Source organism: Ziziphus jujuba, chromosome 10 (genome assembly GCF_031755915.1).
Source record: "Ziziphus jujuba cultivar Dongzao chromosome 10, ASM3175591v1".
NCBI classification, from domain to species: domain Eukaryota; kingdom Viridiplantae; phylum Streptophyta; class Magnoliopsida; order Rosales; family Rhamnaceae; genus Ziziphus; species Ziziphus jujuba.
This window is the reverse complement of record NC_083388.1, coordinates 28826354-28842505: the sequence shown is the minus strand read 5'-3', so window position 1 is coordinate 28842505 and position 16152 is coordinate 28826354. Positions and strand designations below refer to the sequence as shown.

Sequence of the window (16152 nt, the reverse complement as noted above, 5' to 3'; positions counted from 1 at the left end):
AAAGAGGTGCCACATTTATTCCTTATATATTTTCTAAGTTGAAGATGTTGAGAGCAACCCATAACTTTTGTCAGAAACACCAAACAAAACCAGCTGCTGAAAATAATGTTTGAGTAACTTTTTGTGCCTACTTACCAATTTGCAATAAAAATTGAACTTTTCCAGCTAACATAAACATAAACCAACATATTATTACAACAACCAAAATCAGCGAAAGTCTTCTAGAAAAGAATTCAAGTTATAATTACAATATTTATGCTATCATTAAGAAGAGGACCCCCGGAAAGAGAGAGAGAGAGAGAGGGAGGGAGAGCCTTCAGTGCATTTGAGTAGGAGTCTATCGTCAACAAGGCAATCACCGTGTCTGAGAATGATATGAAAGCCTATCCATCTAAACTTATTCAATATATTTAACTAACTGCTACTAAATTCAAACAAAAAATAAAAATAAAAATCATTACTTTTCATCTAGAATTGTGGTTACTTGTATTCCTAAAATAAAAAGACATCAATGTGATGTGAGATTAATGATTACAAATTCGCCTATAGTTACTTACCCCACTCTCCGCGCTAACAATTTCAACGAGATTGATGAAATCCAAGGTTTTTTTATTTTATTTTTTTTTCTTTTTAAAAAAAGAAACAAAAAAATCCACGATTCAATCTGATCAGCAAGCAAGTATAAATAACCTGAAAAAATAAAAAAGAAATATGATAAGCTTTTTTTTATTTTTAATCTTCAATAACATACTCAATTTCATGCATAGAGGGCCACCTCATAATCACATAATACTCTAATAGATCATTACCAAAAAATAATAGTCTAATAGATAGATACCAGTTGTTTGTTCATTTCCATGTAAGGCATTTACGAAAAGAGAAGGGGGCCATGATAAGAAAGCACATTAAATATAAAGATTGAAGCACATATACCTTTCCTTTTTCTTTTCTTTTTTCAACCCTTTTTCACCATCTCAATTAAAGCAATCAATTATCTTACTTGCTCTACAATTTACAAATCTTTTCAGATTCTCAGGCAAAAACACACACACACACACATATATATATATATATATATATATAAGAAACATGACAGCATGAAAAAAAAAAAAAAAAAAAAGTAAAAACAGTGATAATATTTTTAAGACTATATTTAACTTTTATATGGTTTGGCTTTTTCTCTTTTGGCTAAGAGTCAGCAGTCACGAGTAAGCGAGCAACCCCCTTTTTTATCTCTCTCACTTGTGAAAATGATGGGCACTGCTGAACAGCAGGAGCCATTAATACAATGGTCTGATGATTGTTTAACTCCCAAAATTTAATTTCTAATTAGTAAATGTTCTAGTTCGAATTACGTGAACGTAAGAGAAATGAACAATAAACATCTTTTGTTAAATGGCACTACATTTATAGCGCAGAAAGAAACAAAACTATCTCAATGCTTATTCTGGAGCCAAATGCTTGAGTTCACTACGTACATACAAGCTCTCCAAACTGTTAAGAGGGCAGTGTTATAACTATGTTTTCTGTTTTTAATTTTCAAAACATTAAACTGTTTTTATTTATTTTTTCAAAACAAAAATATTTGACCAATGATGTTTGAAAATAGTTTTTAAAACTAAAAAACAAAAAATAGAAAACATCATTTTAATGTTTTCTATATATATATATATATATTTTTTTTTTTCAATTTGTTTTCTAAAACTGTATTTGAAAACCTATGGCCAAACAGATACTTTTATTTTGAAAACAGTTTTTTGTTTTAAAGCTGTTTTAAAACCTAATGGTCAAACAGATCCTAAGTATTTTAACTCTTTGGTTTTTCATCTTTTTACTGATGAAGATTCCCACTGTAAACAAAGCCCTCCCAAAACCAAACCAAAGGCATCTCTCTAATTTGATAAACTGAGCAAATTCTTCTGTCAGTTCTTATCAAAAACAGAGATTCATAAACTCCAATCCCTCGTGGTTGACGAGGGGAGAATCCATAAACTAAAAGCATAAAATTACAAAATTATTGTAATTAACTAGAAAAGTCTAGATCTAGTCCAAACATCAATAAGTAAATGGTGAACACAGATATTCCCATCTAAACCGAACTCAGCAGAATCAAGCCTTGAGGCGTCCATAAAACTTTGCCTTCTCCTCCGTCGTCTGGAAACGACCATGGCCAAATTTGGATGATGTGTCAATGAACTTGACCTTAATCTCTTCCATGGAAACCCTGGATGTTTGCTTCAGTAGTGACTGCCTCAAGGTAACTACACGCTTTTTAGTCCCTACACAGCATCCCTTTATCAGCAGGTAATCCTCTTTCACTACACCGTAATGAGGGAAACCTCCCATTGGAGTAATATCTTTCTCAGTCCTGACAAGAAAATTCAATCCATTGAATTGTAACAATACCAAATAATCATTAAAAAGAGGGGAAAAGAAGTCAACATCAAGCAACCCATTAATTCTGTACTCTATATGACCAAATATATCTTTCGAAGAAGATAATTTAGACTAAAACAAGTTAATTTAAGCCAATCAAGCTGTATATGATCGTTTTTCCAATTAAAAAATTGAAAGAAAAGTTGTTCGACATAAGTCCTTGCGGCCTAAACATTGATAATATGATCCTGCAACATGGCAACAAGTTAAAAGAAAAAATGCAAGAACTATTTGAAGAACTATTAAAGACACTCACCACTTTGGAATATTAATAAGAAGTAACTTGTTCATCATTCAATTTTAACAATAATTCCCACCATCAAAAGGAAAGCAAAAGCCACGAAGAAAATTGCACCCAAATAGATACCAACCTGTCAAATTCAGTTATAGCAGAATGAGACTCCTGTCCAGATTTTCCAAGCTTGTAAACTTTCTTGTTCATCTCCGTACGATGATGGTAACCATTCTGTCCAGCCCTGGCAACTGTAAATGAAACCCTAGCTGGATGCCAGGCACCAATACAAGCTACTTTACGTAGCCCACGGTGGGTCTTACGAGGGAGACGTGTAACACCCCAGCGAGTAACCACACCCTCATAGCCTTTTCCCTTGGTGACACCAATAATGTCAATCATCTCATCTTTCTGGAAAACAGCATCAACAGGAATCTGCTTCTCAAAAAGACTGTAAGCATAGTCAACCTTCTTTGCAATATCTCCACCATTCACCTGAATTTCCATAAGATGGGCTTTCTTCTGCTTCAATCCCTTCATTTTCCTAATCTGAAAAGGCAAAACCATTAGTTTAATTACATTTAATTTATCCAAATGTGCATATAAAACTTGATGCACCTCTACTTCTCTTTTATATTGAGAATATCTTATAGATGAGATGTAAACAAGTCAGAATCAATTACCTGGGTATGAGCCAAAACACGAATTACAGAGCAGTATTTCTTGATTTTATCCAATTGAACCTGGATATCTTTCTTCCCATCTTCAGTTTCATATTTCTTTGAATACTTGGTGAAAGCCTTCTTCTTGGATTTGCACCAGTTCTTGTAGAATCTCCTCTTCACCTCCTCACTAAGATATTGGGCCCAAACAGTGTTCAGGCAGCGGAGGCCATGGGCTGTCTTGATATAACCAACAACACCAACAATCACCATTGGTGGTGTTTCAACAACAGTTACTGCCTCACATGTTTCCTTCTTGTGGAGTTCTTTAAAAAAAATAAATAAATAAATAACAATTGACATAACCACCCCAAGAAGATAAATTCATACCTTTTCACAATTCACTTAGTTTTTTAACTATAGTTGAAAGAGTCATTCAACTTATGATTTAGCTGGAGAAACCAGCAATAGAGAAAGTACATATCTAGAGTTTTACTTGACAAGAACCAAAAATTGGATAATGAAGATGGAGCAAATATAAAACGTTACTTAAATTGTACACCATCAGATTTATCACTAGCAAACATAACAGGGAAAAGGTGCAATTTTTTCTATCAAATTACAATCTTATTATTCTACAACAATAATAATCCTCAGAATATGGAGTGGTATACAAAAGCAAGCATATAGTTTGTACATTTGATAGAAAAACTCACTCGATCCTGGTTTCTCAACTTCTCTAACAATATGAGTCATCCCAGCTTTGTATCCCAGGAAAGCAGTTAATCTGCAAGCTTTTGTTGGATCATCTTTGGGAAAGGCCTTCACTGCAGAAATGAAAAATGAAAACAAGCAAACAAGGACTCAACGTATGATGGTTAACAAGTCAATGCTACAGCATGCAGACAACTGGCACGATGAGAAACAACGAGCACAGCCATTAACAATTAATGAACTGAATACACATGCTCAGGTAACAAAATAGTTCCTCAAATACTAAACCATAAATGAAAAAACAACTTATATTTTGTGAGGAGTGAAAATCAAGAGTCAGTAAGAGAAAACAAATTCAACACAGTAACAAATCCAAAAAATTGAAATTATAAATAATTTGTGCCTTCTAACAATATTAAAAATTAAAGAAAAGGCGACGAGAAAGCAGTTCTACAAAGCATTAGGAAGCAACTGATTCATAAGGTATTATCACAAGAGTGATAATGACAGCCTATAAAAACAGGACCAGTTCACAAAAGATAACAAAATACTAGGACACTTAAAACAAGTATAGAGCTGAGAAGAAAGTACATGAAACAAAGAAGCATTGCATTAATAAGCAAATTAAGCTTAAAAAGTAGTAAAGACCTTTTCCACGATGATGCGAGGCTCTTTTTCTGGGAAGAAATCCCAATGAGCCATGTCTTGGGTGTTCAAATTTGCGGTGCGACATGCTTCTTTATCACTAACACACGATGCAAAATTCCAACAGGTCAATTTTATTTTTCACATTCAATTACGAATCTCGAGCCTCTTGACAAAAATACCGAAGAGGAAACATAATCTTACGCTTGTAATCCATTGCATGTCCAAAACTAAATAAATTTATCAAAAATGTGTCAATAATGTAAACGATCAAGAGATGCAGCTCCAAGTGACCAATCGATTTTAGAAGAAAAGTAATGCCCTTTGTCCATGTTCTATATATATGCCTTACAACACACAGAATTATAGTTTTAAAAATCAAGAAACACAGGAATCTCAAATGGTGTGTAAGCGACAAAAAAGAAAACATATTTGAAAAAATAAAAATACCAAAGTATCTTTTCCAACAGTTAAAAGAACCAAGAAATAGAAAAATGAGGTAGAGAAATCACATTGACCCGCCAACGTATAAAGATTACAGCAAGCCCAAGCAGGTAAATATGAAATGCTCCCCGCGACCAAAGGCCTATGGCAACAGATATGCCAATTCTCGGGCTCACTGGTGTACCTTTCCAAATGCCCAGAAGAAGGGGTCTTTGGCAAAAGGAGCCCCATTGAGACTCCAGCCTTGATTAAACACATTCTTTTGGGGAAGACATTTCAAATTCAACCAGGAGCAAGCGGATGATACTAACATGTTGACAGGGTAAAAGCGGATCTATAAAAATAGCCGAAATTGAGGAACAGGGAACATATAGTAAATTTCACTCACTTGAAACTCCATAACATTACAACAAATCTTGCCAAAAAAAAAAAAAAAAAAGACCAAGGAAAACGAACATAATAATCGTAACCATTCAAAAGCAATTTTTTTTTAATTTTTTTTTTATAGTATTGAATTATAAAGATTTAGCAAGTAGCCTAACAATGACAATAGCCATACATACACAACACAAAATACCGTATTTCAACTAGTCAAATTACGTGGAAAGAGTCAATGAGTTTTATTAAAAAAATAAAAAAACAATTCGGATTTATATTATTCTAAAAGGAGAACAATTGTATGAATGAATTAAAGGATTAAAAAATTGAAAGTTTAGAAAAGAAAAACGGAATGGAAAACTGGAAATAGAGCGAAAACCTGAAATCCAAACGTCGAGATGCAAACATGCATACATATATATACATATATATATATATATATATATATATATGAAAAGAAAGATATGCTGAACGATGTTACCTGTTAGTATTGGTATTGGTAATGAAAGAGAAAATTTAAGAACGAAAGAAAGAAATGAAAATGGTAGAGACGAAGACCCAACACAGCCGCAGTTAGCTGAATCCAAATCCAAATCCAAATCCAAATCTAAGCGCTTACCCTAACCTAGCACTGGCAGCAGCTGCTGGTGTGTGGGGGTTTAGGTTTCAGACTCTTTTTTATCTTATACTACGTTTTTCCAACATATTGGACGGCTGCGATTACGATTCACTCCCGAACGAGATGGCCCTCTTAATTTGTTTCTAGGCCCAGCTAAAAATGGGCATTTTGCAGACGCAATTGTTATACTATGGACTCAATGGCTTCAATTCCATCCGGATCCAAAATCCGATAATCAGACTAGAATGAATCAGAATCAGACTTTTGTGAATCTCTTTGCCTGTGACTTCTGACCTGTCCCATCGAGTAATTTACTACCAAATCCAAACCCCCTTTCCATCTTTCACCTGTGCAGGATTACTTAATAACATCCTTTCCACTTTTCACCTAGTCACTGTTACTTATTAACATCCTCATCCGCATCCCAATATCATTCAATAGTACAATTTGCACGTAATTTGCCCATGACTATAGATATAGATATATATATATATATATATATACACACATGCATGTATATATATATATAGAGTTCTTTTATCATCAGGATTGATCGGACGAAAAAATACAGTTCAAAAATATGAAAAATTGCTTAGCCATCGGATTACAATGAGTCTCGCGAACGGATCGGATTACATTTTATCGTACATGAGAAATAATTATGGAAAATTTTAGATTCCTTTAACATTCCTACTATTCATTTCCTGTTTCGCACGCACCATATTTTCACATAGATTTGGCAGTTTAAAATTTCCCACCCATCATCATAAATTTTTCACCAAACGGTGTCGTCGGGAGGCCCAACTTGAACATTTCAAAAATTCGTTGACCATTTCAAAAATCCCAAATCCTTCCAAATTGGCCACTGTTTCGAACGCTGCACGGCCACCGCCGATTCCATACTCGGGGTTAAAGGTTAGTATTTCATTTCCTGTATCGTAATCATTAAGTATAATCCGTTAGATTTAAAGATAAATTTTTTAAATTCTGGCAATGTGTATTAATGAATTTCTTTTTGTTTCCGATTTAGGGGGAAAAAAAAAAAAAGGAGAAAGAAACATGGACAGAGGAGAAGAGGAAGCTCCAATTGCGGGAAGCCAAGGTTTCACCCGTTTTATACATGTTCATCTATTAATTTTGATTGCTTCCATCCCTTCCCTGTGAGCTTCATTTTTGTAAAATCTATGCTTCCATCCCTTCCTTGTGGAATTAATGATTAATAGCATGTTATATAAATTATAAGTAGTCAGTAAGTATGATTTGAAAATGGATTGAAATGTATTATATGGAAATTAATAATGATCATATGTTGATTTTATTATCTCAGATGGCAATGTGAATGATTTACAATATAAAGCAAATAATCATCATGCTGGCAAAGTAGAAATATCCCTGCTATCATGCTCTAATGACGATGATGATGTTTACATTCCCCATGTGTTGGAAAACTTAAAACCAATGGTTGGACAAGAGTTTATACCAATAGATGAGGCACTTGAGTTTTACATTAAGTATTCAAAAGAGGTGGGATTTAGTGTTCGTAGCAATTCCAGTAAGAGATGTAAAGGTACCAATGAAGTTATAAGGAAAGAACTCATTTGTTATAAAGAAGGAGAATCTTTTAAAAAGGGCGATAAGAAAAAAAGGTGTCGGGGGATAACAAAAGATAATTGTAAGGCAAAATTAGCCGTGGTTATGCCCAAAATATGTCATTTGTGTATTTGTTGAAAAGCATAGTCATCCATTATCAAGTCCTAAAAAAGTACATTTATTGAGGTCACATCGTAATGTGTCTGAAACCAAAAAATCACTAACACAGCAGTTTTCGACGGCAAATGTGCCAACTCACCAACAAATAAGTATTCTTGGTATAGAGAATATTGGGTGTATGAAGAAGGATATTTATAACTACAAAGTTAAGTTGCATAATGAAATGCGGGGATAAGATGCAGAACTATTGAAGGAATATTTCATAACAGAGTAAGAAAGGGATCCATTATTTATGTTTGAAATAGATGCAGGTGATGAATGTAAATTGAAGCGTTGTTTTTTGTCTGATTCGGATAGTAGAAGAGCTTATGGATGTTTTGGTGATGTAGTGGTATTTGATACATCTTACAACACTAATTAGTATGGTATGATATTTGCACCTTGGGTTGGGGTTAACAATCATGGTCAAACAGTGATATTTGCATGTGCATTCTTAAGCGATGAAAGAACTGAATCTTTTGTTTGATTATTTGAGCTATTAAAGAAGAACATGCCTGCAAATACCCCAAAGATGATTATTACCGATCAAGATCCTACAATGACAAAGGTTGTAGCTAAGAGCTTACCGAATACATTCCATAGGTATTGTAGTTGGCACATACTTGAGAAGTTTTCTATATATTTAAATGCAATCACTTACAGGGATTTTTACAAGGATTTCAAACACTGCATTTGGGAATCAGAACGTCCGAAAGAGTTTGAAAGAAAATGGGCTTCTATCATCGAAAAGGAGAACCTACATGACAATGAATGGTTAAAGTCAATATTTGAACTACGTTTGAGATTGGTACCGGCATATGTTAATCATGTATTCTCAGCTGGAATGTCAAGCAGCCAACGTGCAGAAAGCTCTAATGCATTTTTCAAGAGATACATTTCGAAGAAAAATTTATTGATGGATTTTATACTTCGATTTAATAGGGCATTTGCACATCAACGTCACGAATACTTAAGTGCTGATCATGTTGATATTAATGAGAAGCCTGTTTTGAAACTGCCATTGGAAATGGAATAGCAAATGGATGAGATATACACATGCAAGATTTTTTATAAGTTTCAAGATGAGTTGTGGCATAGCTTAGTAACAGTGCCACAAATTGTTAGTGAAAATGATACACATAAAATGTATACGGTCCAGAGTTGTCCAAATGGAGGTGTCCCAAGATTTCGGAAAATTGCTTATGATAAAGTTTTGGACTATGCATTGTGTAGCTGTAAAAAGTTTGAGAGTGAAGGGATTCCATGTAGACATATTTTGGCATTTTTGCTACTCTTTGATGATATTCCTCTGCCGAATCAATATATAATGAAAAGGTGGACTAGAGTTATAAAATCTCAAATAATATACGACAAGGAAGGTTTAGAGATAACTAGAAAAGATGGTTCAATGTTAACATGCTGAGGTAAACTGTTCAAACTTTTCTTAGAACTCATTGATAACATCATGTCAAATGAAGAGGCAGCTGTAATTGTGAATGATGCTCTGCAAAGTTTGGTTGATCAGTTTAAATCCGTAGGTGGTAGCACAAAGAGTGGAGGCATTTCTAAAAAAGGTAGTAATGTTAATGACACAACTCTAAAAGACCCATCTCAGGTGAGGGCAAAGGGATGTGGAAGAAGATTAAAAGGGGGGAAAGAGAAGGCAACAAATGCTGCTAAGTATAAAGGTTGACGTTGTAATGGATGTGGAAAAATTGACCAAGCGCACAACAAAAGAAACTGTGCAGTCCTTAACAATTTGTAAAACAAAAAAACTGTATTATTTATTGGTTTTATGCAAATAGAACAATCACATCATGTACAAACTATTATGGTTTCTATGTAGGTCCTCACAACAAGAGAATATATGTCAACAAGAATCGGAATTTGAATCTGACGCTGACCAGTTTTAATTCTACAGGTATAAAACTAGGTTATAACTGCTGTATGCCTGTTAAATATCTTATCCTTGATGCCTATTCGAAAGTAGTCCTTATAGTCTTCCACATTTTGTTATGCAGGGCCGCAATAGCAGCTTAAGGGATGACCCCTACATGTGGACTACCAGGCTTGCAAAACTGACGCGGCAATAATTGTTTCCTTAGTTTGGTACCGTTGTCTGAGCCTCCAAATACAAAGTATTACAACATTTTTTAGATATCGAAGAGGACTATGCCGATGCTACAGCCTTGTAAATGCGTTGGCTTTGTACCCCAAATATATTTTAGACAAAATAATTGCATGCAAATTTTTTTTATTTCTTCTTTCCACTCAACATTGTAATTTCGTTTGATGCTTGTAAGTTTTTGTGCCGATTTTGGACAAAATATTTACTGAGGAATTTAAACAATTTTTGCAAAATCCTGTAAAAAAATAAAGCAAGAACAAAAAGAAATATTATTTTTGTTAAGGGACCAACACTGACTATACGTTGACTATTCATCATCGTCTTATCAGTCCACGCCGACGTTACTTTAAAGACCACTCGTCGACTTAGGGGCACAAATATAGTATAATAATTTGCCTGTCTTGCCCTTGCAATTTCGTTCGATGCGTTTAAATTTCTCGACTGATTTTGGTCAAAATAAGTACACATAAATTTAATCAAAACTTTAAATCTCATTTAAAAAATGGAAAAATTATAAAATAATTCAAAATGGTTTAATATGGAACAATGCCGACGTGAAAGTAACGCTTGATTGTCGGTTTATAGAAATGTCGACGCTACACTAACAAGTACACGTCGTTTTAGTTCCCTATTTGACGTATGGTTGTTTTCGCTCATTTCCCCTCACCATCGTAATTTCGTTTCATTGGTGGTAAGTTGTTGCACCGATTTTGGACAAAATAGTTACTTAGGAATTGAAATAAAGTTTGCAAAATCATGTAAAGAATCAAGCTACGACAAAAAAGATATGTAATGTTCATTACAGGACACACCCCGATGCTAGTTAACATATCATCGTAATCGGCTTACGTCCATAAAACTAGGATAATTTATTGACCGTATTACCTTCGTAATTTCGTTTGATTATTGTAAGTTTTTGCATCGATTTTGGCCAAAATAATTACTGAGGACTTAAAACAAACTCTGCAAATCATGTAAAGAATCAGGCTTGAACAAAAAGAAGCGTTATATTTATTAGGGTACCAACACCGATGCTACATTGATACACCATCGTCGTCTTAGTAAGACACGCTGACGCTATGTCAACGACCATTCGTCAGCTTACATCCACAAAATTAGGATAATTTATTGACCATATTGCCTTCGTAATTTGGTTTGATTCCTGTAAGTAGTTGCACCGATTTTGCTCAAAATAATTACTAAGGAATTCAAACAAACTTTGCAAATCATGTAAAGAATTAGGTTAGAACAAAAAAATGTGTTACGTTTATTAGGGTACCAACGCCGATGCTATGTTGATACACCATCATCGTCTTATGTATAAACGCCAACGCTATGTCAACGACCGTTCGTCGACTTACGTCCACAAAATTACGATAATTTATTAACCGTATTGCCTTCCTAATATCGTTTGATTTCTGTAAGTTGTTAAACCGATTTTGGTCAAAATAATTCCTGAGGACTTAACACAAACTTTGCAAAATCATGTAAAGAATCAAGCTACAACAAAAAGATGTGTTACATTTATTAGGGTACCAACACCAATGCTACGTTGGTACACCATCGTCGTCTTATAGAGAAACACCAACGCTATGATAACGACCATTCGTCGGCTCACGTATAGAAAATTAGGATAATTTATTGACCGTATTATCTTTATAATTTGGTTTGATTCCTGTACGTTGTTGCACTGATTTTGGTCAAAATAATTACTGAGGAATATTTACAAACTTTGCAACTAATGTAAAGAATCAGGCTAGAACAAAAAGAAGTGCTACATTTATTAGGGTACCAACGCCAGCGCTACGTTGATACACCATCGTTGTCCTATGTATAAACACCGATGCTGTGTAAACGACCATTCATCAACTTACGTCCATAAAATTTGGATAATTTATTGACCGTATTTCCTTCCTAATATCGTTTGATTCCTGTAAGTTGTTAAATCAATTTTGGTCAAAATAATTACTGAGGGATTAAAACAAACTTTGCAAAATCATGTAAAGAATCAAGCTTCAACAAAAAGATGTATTAAGTTTATTAGGGTACCAACGTCGACGCTACGTTGATACACCATCGTCGTCTTATAAAAAAACATCGATGCTATGTCAATGATCATTTGTCAGCTTACGTCCAAAAAATTAGGATAATTTACTGACCGTATTGCCTTCGTAATTTCGTTTGAGTATTGTAATTTGTTGCACCGATTTTGGTCAAAATAATTCCTGAGGACTTAAAACAAACTTTGCAAAATCATGTAAAGAATCAAGCTACAACAAAAAGATGTGTTACATTTATTAAGGTACCAACGCCGACACTATGTTGGTACACCATCATCATCTTACAGAGAAACGCTGGCGCTACGACAATGACCATTCTTCGGCTTACGTGTTGAAAATTAGGATAATTTATTGACCGAATTGCCTTCGTAATTTTGGTTTGATTCCTGTAAGTTGTTGCACAGATTTTGGTTAAAATAATTACTGAGGAATATTTACAAACTTTGCAAATCATGTAAAGAATCAAGCGAGAACAAAAAGAAGTGCTACATTTATTAGGGTACCAACGCCGACGCTACGTTGATACACCATCATCGTCTTATGTATAAACGCCGATGCTGTGTCAACAACCATTCGTCAGCTTACGTTCACAAAATTAGGATAATTTATTGACCGTATTGCCTTCCTAATATCGTTTGATTCTTGTAAGTTGTTAAACTGATTTTGGTCAAAATAATTACTGAGGAATTAAAACAAACTTTGTAAAATCATATAAAGAATCAAGCTGCAACAAAAAGATGTGTTAAGTTTATTAGGATACCAACGCCGACGCTACGTTAATACACCATCGTCATCTTATAAAGAAATGCCGACGCTGTGTCAACGATCATTCGTCGGCTTAAGTCCAGTTAATTAGGATAATTTACTGATCGTATCGCCTTCGTAATTTCGTTTGAGTATTGTAATTTTTTGGACCGATTTTGGTCAAAATAATTCCTGAGGACTTCAAATAAACTTTCCAAAATCATGTAAAGAATCAAGCTACAATAAAAAGAAGTGTTACGTTTATTAAAGTACCAACGCCGTGCTACGTTGGTACACCATCGTCGTTTTATAGAGAAATGCTGATGCTATGACAATGATCATTCGTCTGCTTACGTCCAAAAAATTAGGATAATTTACTAACCGTATTGCCTTCGTAATTTCGTTTGAGTCTTATAAGTTTTTGCATCGATTTTGATCAAAATAATTCCTGAGGACTTAAAACAAACTTTGCAAAATCATGTGAAGAATCAAGTTACAACAAAAAGATGTGTTACATTTATTAGGGTACCAACGCCGACACTACATTGGTACACCATCGTCGTCTTATAGAGAAACGCCGACACTACGACAACGACCATTCATCGGCTTACGTGTTGAAAATTAGGATAATTTATTGACCGTATTGCCTTCGTAATTTGGTTTGATTCCTGTAAGTTGTTGCACCGATTTTGGTCAAAATAATTACTGAGGAATATTTACAAACTTTGCAAATCATGTAAAGAATCAGACTAGAACAAAAAGAAGTGCTACATTTATTAGGGTAACAATGTCAATGCTACGTTGATACACCATCGTCGTCTTATAAAGAAATGCCAACGCTATGTCAATGATCATTCTTCGGCTTACATCCAAAAAATTAGGATAATTTACTAACCGTATTGCCTTCGTAATTTGGTTTGAGTATTGTAATTTTTTTGCACCGATTTTGGTCAAAATAATTCCTGAGGACTTAAAACAAACTTTGCAAAATCATGTAAAGAATCAAGCTACAACAGAAAGAAGTGTTATGTTTATTAAGGTACCAACCCCGATGCTATGTTGATACACCATCGTCGTCTTATGTATAAATATCGGCGCTGTGTTAATGACCATTCGTCGGGTTACATCCACAAAATTAGGATAATTTATTGACCGTATTGCCTTTCTAATATCGTTTGATTGCTGTAAGTTGTTAAACCGATTTTGGTCAAAATAATTACTGAGGAATTAAAACAAACTTTGCAAAATCATGTAAAGAATCAAGTTACAACAAAAAGATGTGTTAAGTTTATTAGGGTACCAACACCGACGCTACATTGATACACCATCGTTGGCTTATGTATAAACGCTGATGCTACGACATTGAGTATTCGTCGGTTTACATCTAGAAAATTAGGATAATATATTGACCGTATTGCCTTCGTAATTTCATTTGATTCGTGTAATTTGTTGCACCGATTTTGGTCAAAATAATTACTGAGGTATTTAAATTTTTTTTTGCAAAACATGTAAAGAATCAAGCTACAACAAAAAGATATGTTACGTTTATTAGGGTACCAACGTCGACGCTATGTGGATACACCAGCGTTGTCGTAGGTGGAAACGCCGACGCTATATTAACGACCATTTATCAGCTTACGTTCACAAAATTAGGATAATTTATCGACCTTATTGCCTTTGTAATTTTGTTTGATGGTGGTAAGGTTTTGCATAGATTATCAGTAAAAATAGTTACTGTATTGCATTTGTCAATTCCAATGATCGTGTAAATTTTTTTAAATAGTTTAGAAAGCTTTATTACAAAGGATTTGACACAACATACTGCAATTTGTAACAAATTTAAAACCATATTTATTTATTTATTCAATGGTAATTAGAACATGCACCAAAGGCGACGTGGTGGACAAGTAGTTGCGTCGGCTTTAGTTATATTTTCATTTTAGGACTGACACAAATGCAGTGATTAAAAAAGTTGAGAATCCTCCTCTCGATGCATCGGTTCTAAGAAGGACAAGCTCCTCATGATTCTCGGAACAGCTTTCACAACTAAGGATTTCGAAAGGGTCGAAGGGATTCTGGTGGGTAGAGCCGCGGATATGAAGCCAGAAATAGAGACAATGGAGGCAGATCCGAGAATCATGATGAGCTTGTCCTTCTCATAACCGATGCGTCGAGAGGAGGATTTTCAACTTTCTTAATCACTTCGTTGGTGCCAATTCTTAAATGAAAAAATAACCAAAGCCAATATAATAAAAATAAAAAAATAAAACAAAATAGCGGTAGGATTATTCTGAATGTAACAATGAACAATTCATATGAACTTTAATATAGGTTGTATCATTATAAACAGTAGTTGACACAGTGAAGTAGCAGACACAGTAAAAGAGAAGATTGTGGATTGAAAAACGCGCATAATAATAGTGCTGACGAATGTCCTCGATTTGCTCATAAACCCAATTTGATCAGATACAATTTGATATGTTGCGTAAACATTTAGGGTATTCTGACAAACATTTATTACTTAGATTTATTGATTTATATGTATATGTTTGGTTTATGGAATAAACATAGGAATAGAATTTTAAAAAAATACATATTCTGTATACCAAATGTAGCCTTATTCACTTTTCCAAATTTGGCAATAGCAAATCTCTTCGCTGAGTGGGTCAACAAGAGAGAAAAAATTAATTACATAGTCAAACATTTAAAATTCGATTTGATAAACATCGATGTTAAGGTGTGACAACAGAAATTTGGACGCCACACTACCAACACTTCAATTCCTTGGTTGCTTGATTCCAATATTAGTTTTTCCATTAATTAGTAGTTGACACAACAAATGTAAATATTTTTGCTCGAAAAATATCGCCTAGTTAATTATTCAAACCCTAAATAATTAAAGAAACCCTGGGATGGAAAACATGCCCACTCCATCAATATTAATGACGCTTACTATTCTTCGCCGATCGATATCCCCAAAAGTTCAAAGAACTTGTCCCATCCATACGCACGCGGCTTGTAACATAACTGTTAAACTGTCAATTTTTGAGAAACCTTACTCGTTCGACAATTATGCAGAGTAATTGACAGTTTTCGAAAACGTCATTTGACAGAGAAAATAACAAAATAATCATAGCAAATACAAACAGAAAAAAGAAAAAAACGCACAGCCAACGCGGTTAACATGTTTTAGCGTCTGCTTATTCCTCATTACTTTTTATTTTCCTTGTTATATTTAATGATTTTAAAACCAACGTGATGTCAAGTACATATTTCTAATGATTTTAAAATGCACAATTACAAATTATTTTAAACACATTTTAAAAAATCAAATAGAAAAA

At 34.1% G+C, this 16152-nt stretch overlaps 1 protein-coding gene across 7 annotated transcripts; it reads right to left on the bottom strand.

The window, feature by feature from the left end:
• Positions 1-1870: 1870 nt before the first annotated feature.
• Positions 1871-6375, bottom strand: LOC107412548 (large ribosomal subunit protein uL3y). 7 transcript variants are annotated; one of them, XM_016020340.4, is made up of 6 exons: positions 6131-6375; positions 4693-4789; positions 4047-4157; positions 3352-3656; positions 2808-3217; positions 1871-2368 (listed from the first exon to the last, which is right to left on the bottom strand). In XM_016020340.4, exons 2-6 carry the CDS (start codon positions 4775-4777, stop codon positions 2110-2112), a joined length of 1170 nt encoding a protein of 389 aa, XP_015875826.3. In that variant the 5' UTR covers positions 4778-4789; positions 6131-6375; the 3' UTR covers positions 1871-2109. The 7 variants fall into 7 exon arrangements, with proteins under 7 accessions (XP_015875826.3, XP_060668319.1, XP_060668320.1 ...); XM_060812336.1 differs by having other exon boundaries at positions 5993-6132; XM_060812337.1 differs by lacking the exon at positions 6131-6375 and adding an exon at positions 5993-6122 and having other exon boundaries at positions 4693-4919.
• Positions 6376-16152: the final 9777 nt, after the last annotated feature.

What these genes read in the sequence shown, in the direction of transcription:
- LOC107412548 (XM_016020340.4), bottom strand. Translation starts at nt 4,777, where the DNA reads ATGTCGCACCGCAAATTTGAACACCCAAGACATGGCTCATTGGGATTT. An exon ending in GTGTTTTGGCTCATACCCAG is followed by an intron (nt 3,218 to 3,351) that starts GTAATTGATTCT and finishes TTGCCTTTTCAG; the next exon opens with ATTAGGAAAATGAAGGGATT. An exon ending in GCTATAACTGAATTTGACAG is followed by an intron (nt 2,369 to 2,807) that starts GTTGGTATCTAT and finishes TTTTCTTGTCAG; the next exon opens with GACTGAGAAAGATATTACTC.